The 16,366-nt window shown below is 34.6% G+C and overlaps 1 protein-coding gene across 1 annotated transcript in view; it reads left to right on the forward strand.

Moving 5' to 3' along the window:
- The window catches only part of LOC143084976 (uncharacterized), a 170,965-nt gene that overhangs the window by 59,509 nt on the left and 95,090 nt on the right, over positions 1-16,366 (forward strand). The window contains exons 30-37 of the mRNA XM_076261084.1: positions 6,057-6,142; positions 6,840-6,963; positions 8,604-8,724; positions 9,378-9,497; positions 10,188-10,243; positions 12,317-12,416; positions 12,669-12,750; positions 14,240-14,363. Coding sequence (XP_076117199.1) covers positions 6,057-6,142; positions 6,840-6,963; positions 8,604-8,724; positions 9,378-9,497; positions 10,188-10,243; positions 12,317-12,416; positions 12,669-12,750; positions 14,240-14,363 — 813 coding nt within the window. The remainder of the gene's footprint in view (positions 1-6,056; positions 6,143-6,839; positions 6,964-8,603; positions 8,725-9,377; positions 9,498-10,187; positions 10,244-12,316; positions 12,417-12,668; positions 12,751-14,239; positions 14,364-16,366) is intronic.

Here is a 16,366-nt window from a genome sequence, read left to right on the forward strand (position 1 = left end):
TATCCTCTGCCATTCCTGTATCAGGTTTAAGTTTGGGCTTACAGTTGGTTTAAGTTTGGACTTTATCCTCTGTGATTCCTGTATCAGGTTTAAGTTTGGGCTTACAGTTGGTTTAAGTTTGGACTTTATCCTCTGCCATTCCTGTATCAAGTTTAAGTTTTGGGATTTATCCTCTGCCATTCCTGTATCAGGTTTAAGTTTGGACTTTATCCTCTGCCATTCCTGTATCAGGTTTAAGTTTGGGCTTACTATTGGTTTAAGTTTGGACTTTATCCTCTGCCATTCCTGTATCAGGTTTAAGTTTGGACTTTATCCTCTGCCATTCCTGTATCAGGTTTAAGTTTGGGCTTACAGTTGGTTTAAGTTTGGGCTTTATCCTCTGTGATTCCTGTATCAGGTTTAAGTTTGGGCTTACAGTTGGTTTAAGTTTGGACTTTATCCTCTGCCATTCCTGTATCAAGTTTAAGTTTTGGGATTTATCCTCTGCCATTCCTGTATCAGGTTTAAGTTTGGACTTTATCCTCTGCCATTCCTGTATCAAGTTTAAGTTTTGGGATTTATCCTCTGCCATTCCTGTATCAGGTTTAAGTTTGGACTTTATCCTCTGTGATTCCTGTATCAGGTTTAAGTTTGGGCTTACGGTTGGTTTAAGTTTGGACTTTATCCTCTGCCATTCCTGTATCAGGTTTAAGTTTGGGCTTTATCCTCTGCCATTCCTGTATCAGGTTTAAGTTTGGGCTTTATCCTCTGCCATTCCTGTATCAGGTTTAAGTTTGGGCTTTGTCCTCTGCCATTCCTGTATCAGGTTTAAGTTTGGGCTTTATCCTCTGCCATTCCTGTATCAGGTTTAAGTTTGGGCTTTGTCCTCTGCCATTCCTGTATCAGGTTTAAGTTTGGGCTTTATCCTCTGCCATTCCTGTATCAGGTTTAAGTTTGGACTTTGTCCTCTGCCATTCCGGTATCAGGTTTAAGTTTGGATTTTATCCTCTGCCATTCCTGTATCAGGTTTAAGTTTGGACTTTATCCTCTGTCATTCCTGTATCAGGTTTAAGGTTGGGGTATATCCTCTGTCATTCCTGTATCAGGTTTAAGTTTGGACTTTATCCTCTGCCATTCCTGTATCAGGTTTATGTTGGGACTTTATCCTCTGCCATTCCTGTATCAGGTTTAAGTTTGGGCTTTATCCTCTGCCATTCCTGTATCAGGTTTAAGTTTGGGCTTTATCCTATGCCATTCCTGTATCAGGTTTAAGTTTGGACTTTGTCCTCTGCCATTCCGGTATCAGGTTTAAGTTTGGATTTTATCCTCTGCCATTCCTGTATCAGGTTTAAGTTTGGACTTTATCCTCTGCCATTCCTGTATCAGGTTTAAGGTTGGGGTATATCCTCTGTCATTCCTGTATCAGGTTTAAGTTTGGACTTTATCCTCTGCCATTCCTGTATCAGGTTTATGTTGGGACTTTATCCTCTGCCATTCCTGTATCAGGTTTAAGTTTGGACTTTATCCTCTGCCATTCCTGTATCAGGTTTAAGTTTGGACTTTATCCTCTGCCATTCCTGTATCAGGTTTAAGTTTGGACTTTATCCTCTGCCATTCCTGTATCAGGTTTAAGTTGGGACTTTATCCTCTGCCAATCCTGTATCAGGTTTATGTTGGGACTTTATCCTCTGCCATTCCTGTATCAGGTTTAAGTTTGGACTTTATCCTCTGCCATTCCTGTATCAGGTTTAAGTTTGAACTTTATCCTCTGCCATTCCTGTATCAAGTTTAAGTTGGGACTTTGTCCTCTGCCATTCCTGTATCAGGTTTAAGTTTGGATTTTATCCTCTGCCATTCCTGTATCAGATTTAAGGTTGGGGTATATCCTCTGTCATTCCTGTATCAGGTTTGAGTTTGGACTTTATCCTCTGCCATTCCTGTATCAGGTTTATGTTGGGACTTTATCCTCTGCCATTCCTGTATCAGGTTTAAGTTTGGACTTTATCCTCTGCCATTCCTGTATCAGGTTTAAGTTGGGACTTTATTCTCTGCCATTTCTGTATCAGGTTTATGTTGGGACTTTATCCTCTGCCATTCCTGTATCAGGTTTAAGTTTGGACTTTATCCACTGCCATTCCTGTATCAGGTTTAAGTTTGGACTTTATCCTCTGCCATTCCTGTATCAGGTTTAAGTTTGGACTTTATCCTCTGCCATTCCTGTATCAGGTTTATGTTGGGACTTTATCCTCTGCCATTCCTGTATCAGGTTTATGTTGGGACTTTATCCTCTGCCATTCCTGTATCAGGTTTAAGTTTGGACTTTATCCTCTGCCATTCCTGTATCAGGTTTAAGTTTGGACTTTATCCTCTGCCATTCCTGTATCAGGTTTAAGTTTGGATTTTATTCTCTGCCATTCCTGTATCAGGTTTAAGTTTGGACTTTATCCTCTGCCATTCCTGTATCAAGTTTAAGTTGGGACTTTATCCTCTGCCATTCCTGTATCAGGTTTATGTTGGGACTTTATCCTCTGCCATTCCTGTATCAGGTTTAAGTTTGGACTTTATCCTCTGCCATTCCTGTATCAGGTTTAAGTTTGGACTTTATCCTCTGCCATTCCTGTATCAGGTTTATGTTGGGACTTTATCCTCTGCCATTCCTGTATCAGGTTTAAGTTTGGACTTTATCCTCTGCCATTCCTGTATCAGGTTTATGTTGGGACTTTATCCTCTGCCATTTCTGTATCAGGTTTAAGTTTGGACTTTATCCTCTGTCATTCCTGTATCAGGTTTTAGTTTGGACTTTATCCTCTGCCATTCCTGTATCAGGTTTATGTTGGGACTTTATCCTCTGTCATTCCTGTATCAGGTTTAAGTTTGGACTTTATCCTCTGCCATTCCTGTATCAGGTTTAAGTTTGGACTTTATCCTCTGCCATTCCTGTATCAAGTTTAAGTTGGGACTTTATCCTCTGCCATTCCTGTATCAGGTTTATGTTGGGACTTTATCCTCTGCCATTCCTGTATCAGGTTTATGTTGGGACTTTATCCTCTGCCATTTCTGTATCAGGTTTAAGTTTGGACTTTATCCTCTGTCATTCCTGTATCAGGTTTATGTTGGGACTTTATCCTCTGCCATTCCTGTATCAGGTTTAAGTTTGGACTTTATCCTCTGCCATTCCTGTATCAAGTTTAAGTTGGGACTTTATCCTCTGCCATTCCTGTATCAAGTTTAAGTTTTGGGATTTATCCTCTGCCATTCCTGTATCAGGTTTAAGTTTGGACTTTATCCTCTGCCATTCCTGTATCAGGTTTATGTTGGGACTTTATCCTCTGCCATTTCTGTATCAGGTTTAAGTTTGGACTTTATCCTCTGTCATTCCTGTATCAGGTTTTAGTTTGGACTTTATCCTCTGCCATTCCTGTATCAGGTTTATGTTGGGACTTTATCCTCTGTCATTCCTGTATCAGGTTTAAGTTTGGACTTTATCCTCTGCCATTCCTGTATCAGGTTTAAGTTTGGACTTTATCCTCTGCCATTCCTGTATCAAGTTTAAGTTGGGACTTTATCCTCTGCCATTCCTGTATCAGGTTTATGTTGGGACTTTATCCTCTGCCATTCCTGTATCAGGTTTATGTTGGGACTTTATCCTCTGCCATTTCTGTATCAGGTTTAAGTTTGGACTTTATCCTCTGTCATTCCTGTATCAGGTTTATGTTGGGACTTTATCCTCTGCCATTCCTGTATCAGGTTTAAGTTTGGACTTTATCCTCTGCCATTCCTGTATCAAGTTTAAGTTGGGACTTTATCCTCTGCCATTCCTGTATCAGGTTTATGTTGGGACTTTATCCTCTGCCATTCCTGTATCAGGTTTAAGTTTGGACTTTATCCTCTGCCATTCCTGTATCAAGTTAAAGTTTGGGATTTATCCTCTGCCATTCCTGTATCAGGTTTAAGTTTGGACTTTATCCTCTGTGATTCCTGTATCAGGTTTAAGTTTGGGCTTACAGTTGGTTTAAGTTTGGACTTAATTCTCTGCCATTCCTGTATCAGATTTAAGTTTGGACTTTATCCTCTGCCATTCCTGTATCCAGTTGAAGTTTAGGCTTACGGTTGGTTTAAGTTTGGACTTTATTCTCTGCCATTCCTGTATCAGGTTTAAGTTTGGGATATATCCTCTGCCATTCCTGTATCAAGTTAAAGTTTGGGATTTATCCTCTGCCATTCCTGTATCAGGTTTAAGTTTGGACTTTATCCTCTGTGATTCCTGTATCAGGTTTAAGTTTGGGCTTACAGTTGGTTTAAGTTTGGACTTAATTCTCTGCCATTCCTGTATCAGATTTAAGTTTGGACTTTATCCTCTGCCATTCCTGTATCCAGTTGAAGTTTAGGCTTACGGTTGGTTTAAGTTTGGACTTTATTCTCTGCCATTCCTGTATCAGGTTTATGTTGGGACTTTATCCTCTGCCATTCCTGTATCAGGTTTAAGTTTGGACTTTATCCTCTGCCATTCCTGTATCAGGTTTAAGTTTGGACTTTATCCTCTGCCATTCCTGTATCAGGTTTAAGTTTGGATTTTATTCTCTGCCATTCCTGTATCAGGTTTAAGTTTGGACTTTATCCTCTGCCATTCCTGTATCAAGTTTAAGTTGGGACTTTATCCTCTGCCATTCCTGTATCAGGTTTATGTTGGGACTTTATCCTCTGCCATTCCTGTATCAGGTTTAAGTTTGGACTTTATCCTCTGCCATTCCTGTATCAGGTTTAAGTTTGGACTTTATCCTCTGCCATTCCTGTATCAGGTTTATGTTGGGACTTTATCCTCTGCCATTCCTGTATCAGGTTTAAGTTTGGACTTTATCCTCTGCCATTCCTGTATCAGGTTTATGTTGGGACTTTATCCTCTGCCATTTCTGTATCAGGTTTAAGTTTGGACTTTATCCTCTGTCATTCCTGTATCAGGTTTTAGTTTGGACTTTATCCTCTGCCATTCCTGTATCAGGTTTATGTTGGGACTTTATCCTCTGTCATTCCTGTATCAGGTTTAAGTTTGGACTTTATCCTCTGCCATTCCTGTATCAGGTTTAAGTTTGGACTTTATCCTCTGCCATTCCTGTATCAAGTTTAAGTTGGGACTTTATCCTCTGCCATTCCTGTATCAGGTTTATGTTGGGACTTTATCCTCTGCCATTCCTGTATCAGGTTTATGTTGGGACTTTATCCTCTGCCATTTCTGTATCAGGTTTAAGTTTGGACTTTATCCTCTGTCATTCCTGTATCAGGTTTATGTTGGGACTTTATCCTCTGCCATTCCTGTATCAGGTTTAAGTTTGGACTTTATCCTCTGCCATTCCTGTATCAGGTTTAAGTTTGGACTTTATCCTCTGCCATTCCTGTATCAAGTTTAAGTTGGGACTTTATCCTCTGCCATTCCTGTATCAGGTTTATGTTGGGACTTTATCCTCTGCCATTCCTGTATCAGGTTTAAGTTTGGACTTTATCCTCTGCCATTCCTGTATCAAGTTAAAGTTTGGGATTTATCCTCTGCCATTCCTGTATCAGGTTTAAGTTTGGACTTTATCCTCTGTGATTCCTGTATCAGGTTTAAGTTTGGGCTTACAGTTGGTTTAAGTTTGGACTTAATTCTCTGCCATTCCTGTATCAGATTTAAGTTTGGACTTTATCCTCTGCCATTCCTGTATCCAGTTGAAGTTTAGGCTTACGGTTGGTTTAAGTTTGGACTTTATTCTCTGCCATTCCTGTATCAGGTTTAAGTTTGGGATATATCCTCTGCCATTCCTGTATCAAGTTTAAGTTTTTTTTAGGTTTTAGATTGAAACCTCATGAAGATATCAATTGCTGTATGTACCAGTAATTCAGATTAAAACCTGATAAAGAATGTTAACATGATTTATAGGAGTGAAGAGTATATGTCAATGAAACAGCAACAAAAAAACCAGCTAATACCAAAAAAAATGAAAACACCTATAGGACATAAGTTAAGATAAATTCTTTATTCTTATTTTTCTTATGATTGTAAAATAATACTAATGAATAATAAAAACCATTATATTTTACAGTTACAACTCTGCCTCACATTCTGTACCAGTGGCTCAATTTATTGGTCCAAAGCCTTTCTCTGAAAACTTGAAGAAAATCAGTCTGAGTAAGTATAGATGTCAGTCTAAATAGGCACAGCTGAAGGGTGCCCTCCATGTGTGGGATTTCCTTGCTGTGTTTTTTCTGGAATTGAAAAGTTTTTAAGTATTACAAGTTTTGTTTAATAAACTGAATCCCAGTTTTCAACTGAGATACCTGAAACTTCACAGATAGATTGTACATGTGTTGAAAGTGATGAAGTGATATTATGGGATTGTTCGATGAACTTTTTCTTAATTTTCTGTAACTTTTATTGTCAATTTCAGCAAAATTTTCAAAGCAGGATACCAGTTTTGTTGTTTCATTCAACAATTTTATATCCAGGTTATCATGGTACATGTATTACTGACTATTAAGTGTGGGGTCCATTTAATTTCTAGAAAAGCAACCATGATTTAACTGCAATATGATAAAGCGGCTGATTATTTAACATTGATGTGATATAACTGTGGATTCATTAATACTAAAATCAACTTAGCCAATTCTCATAGATTTTCAGTTACTAGTAAAAAAAAAAATTTGACGCGTTACAATTTTGGTTATTTTGATAAAAAATATGACAAAATCAGTTTGTAACAATAGAAACATATTAAGTTCACAGTTTATGCTTGTTGTTCTGTCTAAAGATGCCTTAGTTTTATAGTACTGACAAATTTGTTTGTCTTTATTCTAAATGTGTATTTCTATGTATCCATTGTTTGTAGAGATAATAGACTGTGGTGACAAGACTAACATAGGAATTGGTATCTGTCCAGGAAAGAATTATCCAGTGAATAGAATGCCTGGGTGGAATAGATGGTCTATTGCTTATCATGCTGATGATGGAGGGTGAGGAATCTCTTTAAACAGACAATTAAATTCACAATCTATTTAGAGTGATAATTAAAATTAAAGTTTATTCAGGGTTTAAAATTTTAGTCCACATTGACTTGATCATTAAGCCTGAACGATGAAAGAAAACTTACATTTATTTTTACCACATTATTTTGCCATTAATTACAAAGATATGTTATTACAGTAAAGCATGTCTAAATGGAACCTCTTCAGAACTTATGTTTTTGTTTGGTATGGCAGATGTTTGGTTTAATCAGGTTAACAAAGCATAAAGTTTGATATGACTGGACTTGAGAAAAAATTTGGTTTAGACTGGTTTTTGGTTTATGCTAAATTCGGTTAATACAGGTTTCACTCTGTATGTTGATGAGACTTGTCTTCACTGATGAGGTTTGAAAGTGCTTTTCAGAAAATTGTAAAGTTGAATTTTCAGGAGAATTGTTAATTTATTAAAAATACAGTCCATTATAATATACAGCATGGTGGCAAAAAGTGAATAAAATTATCCTTACATTGTTTAAGCAATAAAAGCAACATCAGGAATTGATTTTTTTTTCAGACTATTAAAACATATCCTATGATCTGACACATAACCCAATATGAGCACTGTCTTCAGATGTCTGAATTCTATCACTAGAGGAAATAGTCTGTTAATTTGTTCTTAGTCTTTAGTCTGTATTACACAGTTTGATATCAAAGATAAACCCTAAAATATCACAGTTGGTCCGAGACCACAATTGTCGTCCCTTGATTTTCGTTCTTCACAAATATAGTCCCTAGTGTTGACAGTGGGTTACTTGTCATTAATTATTATAGCCCTTCCAAATTTATTTCTCCATCTTTAGTGCCTCAAATTGCAAGAAGGGGGGTGAAATTACACTGTAAAAAAATTTGGGTTCAGAATTTTAAAGGAAAGTAGTGATTTGGTCCAGCTGAAAAAGTTTGCAAATTAGCACTTCGGAAGCTGTCAAAAGATTTCAAGATGCCCTAAACATAAAATTGTCCATATTTTGAGCTAGAGCCGATGAAGTTTTCTATAATTTTGATATAATTTATCCCAAAAGTAGTACAACACACTGTAAAAATTTCATTGAGAAAGCGCAGGTGGGATTTTTTTAATTTTCATTTATCTTCTTAAAGAAATGCACTACGAAATAATTGTGGTCTCGGACCAGTTTCATGAAAATTTAATCTAAGAAATTGTTTACTCAATAGTTTCATATTGGTTGAAGAATATTTGATTTATTTGCTCAAATGCAAACCTTTTTTAGAATTTATTCCAAAAATTTAACAAGTATGCAGCAATTATTTTGATGAAATAAGGATTTGAGTTAAGGATTTAGATTCAACATGAAAACGTATACAATTTCTATATTCATAAACTTTTGTGATATACACTAATTTAAATAGAGAAAATTATCAAATGTTATGACTTTTGTCCACAACCTGTACAACTTGGATTGATCTTGGAACATAAAAGATAATTTTTTGCCTGTTTTGTAGTGTTCTTAAAAACAAATAAATTTTCCTACAGGACTTAGAATATAGATTTTTTTCAACCCAAAATAAGAGATATATTGATTTTCATTTGTATAAGTTGATTTTTATCTGACCCAGATCATATTATATTTCAGGATATTTATAGAAGCTGGTGCAGCTAATTCTCATGTAGTAAAATGTACCAAAGGAGATGTGATGAGTATGTTCTGTGATGTGGTTTCTAAACAGCTTGTTTTCTACAAGAATGATCAAGAGGTACTAATCTCTTTACAAGAATAATCAAGAGATTTGCATACCCAACAACTGTAAAGTTGATTTCATCTAAATAAAACTCAAAGGTTGGAATGCTTTATAGAAATATGATTATCCCTTTGACTTTTTCCAACTGGGAGTAAAACTCTACTTAAAGAGGTTTGTTTGTTTGACTGTGATGGATGTATGAGTTGGCAGCCAAGTCTTGTCACAAATGGAGATGTTAAATCAGATGCCTCCTGTAGAAAGAGTGGCAAGCTATCAGCATATTAAATAAACCTTGTTACAAATCTTTAAATGGTCCTTTTTAAATGTCTCCTGGTGCAATGCAAAATTTCAGTCCCTATCCATATCATACCCTAATTTTTCAGTGGCAGTCCATACCTCACCCTTCATCCCTATAAACCCAGATCTACTGTATTAAGAGTTAACTATTTTTCTTTCTGAACATGCAACAAATATTTTGCCACTGGAAATAAAGCAGACAACAATCAATCATCAGACATCATTTCAAAGAATTATTTACATTAGTCAGCAGATTCCTATCGTCAATTTGGGTCAATATAAAAATAAAGAAAAGCAATATCAGGTCACTGATTTCTTATTATCATCAAAAAAATTTTGAAATATAATGATACATCTCATCTTGTTTTAAGGTGAAACAAATAAAAATCAATATCCCAAGAGGAGGATACTGGCCAATGATTGGTATGCATTCTGTTGGAGAATGTGTTAAACTGTTGGAGAAAGATCCATGGACCCCTGATCCTGATGATGTAAGTATAATACCTGATTGTTCGGGTAGGTGTGAACATGGTTAGTTGGTATATAGAGTCTAAACTGTTATTTATTATGTTTTTTTTGTCGCATTGACAAAGGGATAGCCATCTGGCAGCAGTGTCATTAACTAACTTCTTAAAGTTTTACATTATAGAAGGTGGAAAACCTGAATGCTTCATATTTTTTTTATAGATGCTTTATGATAAGAAGTTACATACAAAGAGCTTCTTTAAAGAGTAAGAAAGAAAGAGGATAAGTTATTGATAAAAACTCCATTACAAAAAAAAATCATAAACAGCCAATACCAACTGACTGTTCCTATTTTTGGACATATTATGCTTTTTGTACAAAATGTGTATGTTACTTACACCTTGGCAATGTTTGTTATAGATAATCTGTAAGTGTTTTTGTTCATTTGAGAACTTTGTATTTTTGTGTCTTTTAAATTCTTACAAACATATATAGTTTTCAAATGCTTTAACAAGTGTCAGTTTTCCTACTGAAGTTTGGTGGTTCTATCTGGACACTTTGGATTCCTCCAACAATAAAAAGTGACCACCACCAAATAGCACAATAGAGGTAAAAGTAGTCTTTAACACCAATGAATCAATGTAAACCTTTGGGGGATTTCTTTACCTCCTTTTATTTGAAATAGTAATTGCTAATTTTGTATTTATATTTTACAGATACCACCTAAACCTGCATCATTTAAAACTTATAAATATGGAAATTTGTGGATAAGGTAATTTTTGTTTATATACTGTTATTTCAGAAATTAATGCCAAAAAAGCCACAGAGTTGTAAACGCAATAATTTAAACTCACATTTTGAATTTTTTATATGCATTAAACAGGATTTTTTCTCAAAATCGCAAAAATTAAAATCGCATTTTACCCTTAAATGACAAAATAGCAATAATAAATGCACGCAATAATTTCTGAACTTACAGTAGTACTGTCAAATCAATTTGATTTATACAATTTCATTGGTAATTTTTTTTTATTGCATTTTCTTTATAAAATACCTTTTAATTGACAACACTTAAGTAAACTGCAACTTTTATTGGTTGGCCAGTTTTGCCAATAAGTTCAATGTCTTCACATCAAAGTTTACAGAAATAAGAATTCCTGAAGTACAGGGTGATGGCATCAGGCATGTCAGTTTTCCTATTGAAGGTCTGTGGTTTTCTCAGGGCACTCTGACTTCCTCCACCAATAAAAACTGGCAGCCACAAAAAGCCTTCATGCGGGGCTTAAAAGTGGCGTTAAAACACCAAAATAGAAATTCAAATTCCTTGTTCATGTTTTTATAGGACACTTTTTTTGTTTATGTAAGTTTGCACAGGAAATGAATAAAACAAATACAAAAGTAATTTTTATTGTAAGTTGTTTATTAAGGTTTATCTATTGAATAGATTTTTGTTTTAATCAAGTATAAAGAAAACTGAATGAAAATGAAAAAAAGACATAAAAAATAATCCAAAATTTTAGTTTAAAAATTCTTATAGCAGTTGAAAGAAGGAATATTTGAATGATGATATTATTGTTTATATGATTATTAAAGATAATATAAAATTTAAGATTTCAAGAATAAAAATCACTACTTGAAATTATGGTTTTTATTGTCGAGCCTGCAACTTTTGTTGCAGAAAGCTCGACATAGGGATAGTGATCCGGTGGCGGCGGCAGCTATGGCGGCGGCGTTAGCTAACTTCTTAAAAGCTTTATATTTTAGAAGGTGGAAGACCTGGATGCTTCATACTTTGTACATAGATGCCTCATGTTACGAAGTTTCCGTCAGTCACATGTCCAATGTCCTTGACCTCATTTTCATGGTTCAGTGACCGCTTGAAAAAAAAGTTCAAATTTTTTGTAATGTTGAATTCTCTCTTATTATAAGTAATAGGATAACTATATTTGATATGTGCGTACCTTGCAAGGTCCTCATGTCTGTCAGACAGTTTTCACTTGACCTCGACCTCATTTCATGGATCAGTGAACAAGGTTAAGTTTTGGTGGTCAAGTCCATATCTCAGATACTATAAGCAATAGGGCTAGTGTATTCAGTGTATGGAAGGACTGTAAGGTGTACATGTCCAACTGGCAGGTGTCATCTGACCTTGACCTCATTTTCATGGTTCAAAGTTAAGTTTTTGAGTTTTGGTCTTTTTATCTAATACTATATGCCATAGGTTAACTATATTTGGTGTATGGAAATATTTAATGATCTTTATGTCAGTCGCGCAGGTTTTATTTGACCGTGACCTCATTTTCACAGTTCATTGCACAGTGTTAAGTTTTTGTGTTTTGGTCTATTTTTCTTAAACTATAAGTCATAGGTCAACTATATATGTTGTATAGAAGCATTGTTAGCTGTAAATGTCTGCCTGGCATGGTTCATCTGACCTTGACCTCATTTTCAAGGTTCATTGGTCTTTGTTTAGTTATCTTGGTTAATGTTAAGTTTATGGTACAGTTGTTATAAAGCTTAGCTTTTTACTTAGGACTATCAACATAATATCAATGATTAGTAGAAGGCGAGACATTTCAGCTTGTGCACTCTTGTTTTACAAATTGTGACTTGGATGGAGAGTTCTCTCATTGTAACTCATACCACATCTTCTTATATCTATGAATCACACACTTTCACATGCATACTGTATTTAAAACCATCAGTAGGAGAATCACTGTCCTAAAATTTATATCCTATCAAAATAAATGTAACCGTGTTGCAATAGAATTATAGTTGTCATTTTGTATTATTGTATAGTTTGAAATAGAGTTGAATGAGAATTAATACTCTGATATGTTTACAGCCCAGCAAGAAATGTTAGTCTGACAAAGAAAGGTTATACAGCCAATCAATGTGGCTGGATGCTTCTTCACAATCCTACTAAAGTACTCATTGGATATAAGGTATATATGTCCCTTCTAGATGTATCATCTAATTATATGGTAAAAAGTTATAATTTCCTTCCTAAATGTCTGATACTTTATAAACCATCTAGCTTTTTTAAAGCTCTCATTGGATACAAAGTATAGAATTACAAACTTTTACAAAGGTATCTATTTCTTTATTTCTGTAATATAAAAAAATAATGAAAAATTAATAGCTGCATGGGGCTTAATGCCGAAACAGTAGTTTGCAATACTTGTTTCTCATTTCAGATCACTCCAGAATCGTTGGTCAAACGCCCAGTAGGATCTATCTCACCAAATGATGCTAACACATTGTTTTTAACTAAGACATGTAAGTTTTTATGCCCCACATAGGGGCATGAGGTTTTTCAGTTTGTGCTTCCGTTGGTTCGTCTGTCTGTCTGTTCTGCTGTTCAGGTTAATGTTTTTGGTCAAGGTAGGTTTAGGTTAAAATGTCATCAACTTGAAACTTAGTACACATGTTCCCTATGATATAATCATACTAATTTTAATGCCAAATTAGAGTTGCGACCCAATTTCTTGGTCAACTAAACATAGAAAATGATAGTGCAAGTGGAGCATCCGTGTACTATAGACACATTCTTGTTTGGTGGCAGAGTGGTCTCTATGTAGTTCATCTACTGTATCTATAGCCTGTCAACACTGAGGTTGTGGGTTTAAACTTATGGCAGGTGTGTATGACATCAATCTTAGTTAACTGAGATTGTCAGTTTTCTTGCCACAAATTGGTGGTTCTCTCCAGGCAATCAAGCTTCCTCTACCAATTAGAACTGACCACCAGTATTTCCTTAAACACTATCAATCATGTTAGTAAACCTTTTATGTTAAACTCATCATATATACATCTTTAACAAAAATAATCTATGAATATTACACAGTGGTGATACAAAAAGCTGTCAAAGTCCAACATATATATTTTTTATGCCCCACCTACAATAGTAGAGGGGCAATATGTTTTCTGGTCTGTGCGTCCGTTCATCCGTCTGTCTGTTCGTCAGTCTGTTCGTCCGTCTGTTCGTTCGTCCGTCTGTCCCGCTTCAGGTTAAAGTTTTTGGTCAAGGTAGTTTTTGATGAAGTTGAAGTCCAATCAACTTGAAACTTAGTACACATATTCCTTATGATATTATCTTTCTAATTTTAAAACCAAATTAAACTTTTGACCCCAATTTCACGGTCCACTGAACATAGAAAATGAAAGTGCATGTTTCAGGTTAAAGTTTTTGGTCAAGGTAGTTTTTGATGAAGTTGAAGTCCAATCAACTTGAAACTTAGTACACATGTTCCCTATGATATTATCTTTCTAATTTTAATGTCTAATTATATTCTTTATCCAATTTCGTGGTCCATTGAACATGGAAAATGATAGTGCGAGTGGGGCATCCGTGTACTTTGGACACATTCTTGTTTATTACAAATTGATTGTCCTGTATATGTAAATACTTCTGGATTTTTTTTATGACTTTCAATTAATGAAGTTGTACAATATTGAGAAAAGAATGTAATTCTTGTTTGAAAGATAGCAGTATTGTATTTCATATTGATAGCATATCCTAAGTTTGCAGTATAATTTTTGTCAATTTTTGCTATTTTGTGGCTTAAATAAAAGAAATTCTCTATGGATGTGACTCCTATATATTTTTTTTATATTAAAAAAGAATGCTAAGGTATTTCTTTGAACCACAAATTTTCTATTTAATATTAAAAAGTTATCTTTTAATGTTATGCATAATATACCAACAATGTAAACCTTACAATAATAACTACAAAAAATTCAGAAATAGTTTTATAACATATTTCAGCTATCATAAAGGAAGATGCTGTAACTATTCAGTGGATAGCTATAGAGCAGGTTAAAGAATACTCAACAGACCAAATACTACAGCTGTTTGATGCTGCTAGTTCTAGTAGTACTTATACACACAGGTAATGGTATAGATTATAGAGATGTTAACATTGATGTGTAATAGGTAACAGACACTACACCTGCTACCTGATACTGCTAGTGTCAGTAGTACATATACACAGGTAATTGTATAGATTATAGAGATGTTAACATTAATGTGTATTAGTTAACAGACACTACACCTGGTACCTGATACTGCTAGGGTCAGTAGTACATATACACAGGTAATTGTATAGATTATAGAGATGTTAACATTGATGTGTAATAGTTAACAGACACTACACCTGGTACTTGATACTGCTATTGTCAGTAGTACATATACACAGGTAATTGTAGAGATTATAGAGATGTTAACATTGATGTGTAATAGATAACAAACACTACACCTGGTACTTGATACTGCTATTGGGCCAACCTTAAAAATATGTTTGTTTGCAGTTTTCCGACTGTACCTTCAGACTGAAGGGTCGGTAGGTAGGAAAAATATTTTATTGTATCAGCCAAAATACAGTTTAAACAAGCAGTTACACTAAACCAAGTTTCTTGTGAAGAAAAAAAAAACATTTTAAAACAACAAACACTGGACATGCTGAAAACCAACATCAAATGAACAGGCATTTTCAGATAAAAAACTTTTTAACCAAAACTGAAACTTTAACATAGTGTCATTATCCAATTTATGACATAAAATATGGTATAATTATTAAATACTGGAACACTTATAAACAAGGAATGTCATTATGACTAGAACTGTTTTAAAGAAATATATTCAGACATGTATGCTTCTTGACTAGAATGTTTTCATGAGTAGAGTATTTTCATCAGACCAAATGTAGATATTAAAGATTTATAAGACAATGTATTAAAGAGTGTATTTTTAATAAAAAAAACCCATTGATCTTCCTCAATTGAAAAAAAAGGCAACTTGAAAAAAAAGTATTAAGACATTCGACTGTGTTCATATTTCTAACAATATTTAATTATATGTGATAAGGTTATATTTTTGCCAGGCTTTAATGAAAACCAAAGAAATCTAAAGTTTTGGTGAAATCCATAGCACCCCATTTAAAGTAAATGGTCTGTACTGAAATGTTTTTAATGCATAAAAAAAATTGGCAGCATAGCTCCTAAGGACATGTTTTAATTGAATTCACACAGGCCACACAGTTTGGGTATATTTAATATTTTAAGAAAGAGAATAATTGCAATGAGTGGGGAAGTAAAGGAGCATACTCATTGCAATTGAAGATAGATTTAATATAGAGAGAGTATATTTATTTTTCAAGCTAACCATTCATTTTCTCTACATCTTTGTGTGGTTAGGGTTGCTTCTTATTGATTTAGCATGATCAATATCCATTAACATTTCAAATGTGTTATATTTATCTTTTAATACTGGTTAATGAAATAATTACAGTGTGTACTGGCTGGTCATTATCCTGTATGATACGATTTTGAAACGCCTACATCATGTACATAGCTAATAAATATTCATGACTTTATAGATAAGAACAGCTCGTGTAGCCAAAAACTGACAGTTGTAGATTTGTAGTATAACTGTACATATGTAGTTTTGAAGAATACAGAATAGATACAAAAATATGTGTTTTTAATATTAGTATCCGAGCAAGTAAAACACGGATCTATCAAATGAGCCCTTCCTCCGTACAGGCGTGTTTACAGATATCCATGACGATTTAAGTCACGGAGGAGTGGTTTCATCTTTGTCGTCTTCACAACGATTTGTAGAAAATATGCCATACTTCAAGCTGCTGTCGAATTATTTTACCACTGAAATTGGTTCCATAAACATGATAAAGTCAGGCTCCACAGATTCTGTACCCGATTTGTTTTAGACAGACTCAGACAGAATGGTTATTGTGTCAGTTATGAATATCCGCTACATCATCGTCAATGATATCATCACACATCATTACATGTGCCTGAATCTGTATAAACAGTTTACTAATAAACTTTTTTGTTTGTTATTTATCTTAAAATTGACACGAGACGACAGCGTAAA

The sequence above is a fragment of the Mytilus galloprovincialis genome, chromosome 8, assembly GCF_965363235.1.
Source record: "Mytilus galloprovincialis chromosome 8, xbMytGall1.hap1.1, whole genome shotgun sequence".
Taxonomy (NCBI): Eukaryota; Metazoa; Mollusca; class Bivalvia; order Mytilida; family Mytilidae; genus Mytilus; species Mytilus galloprovincialis.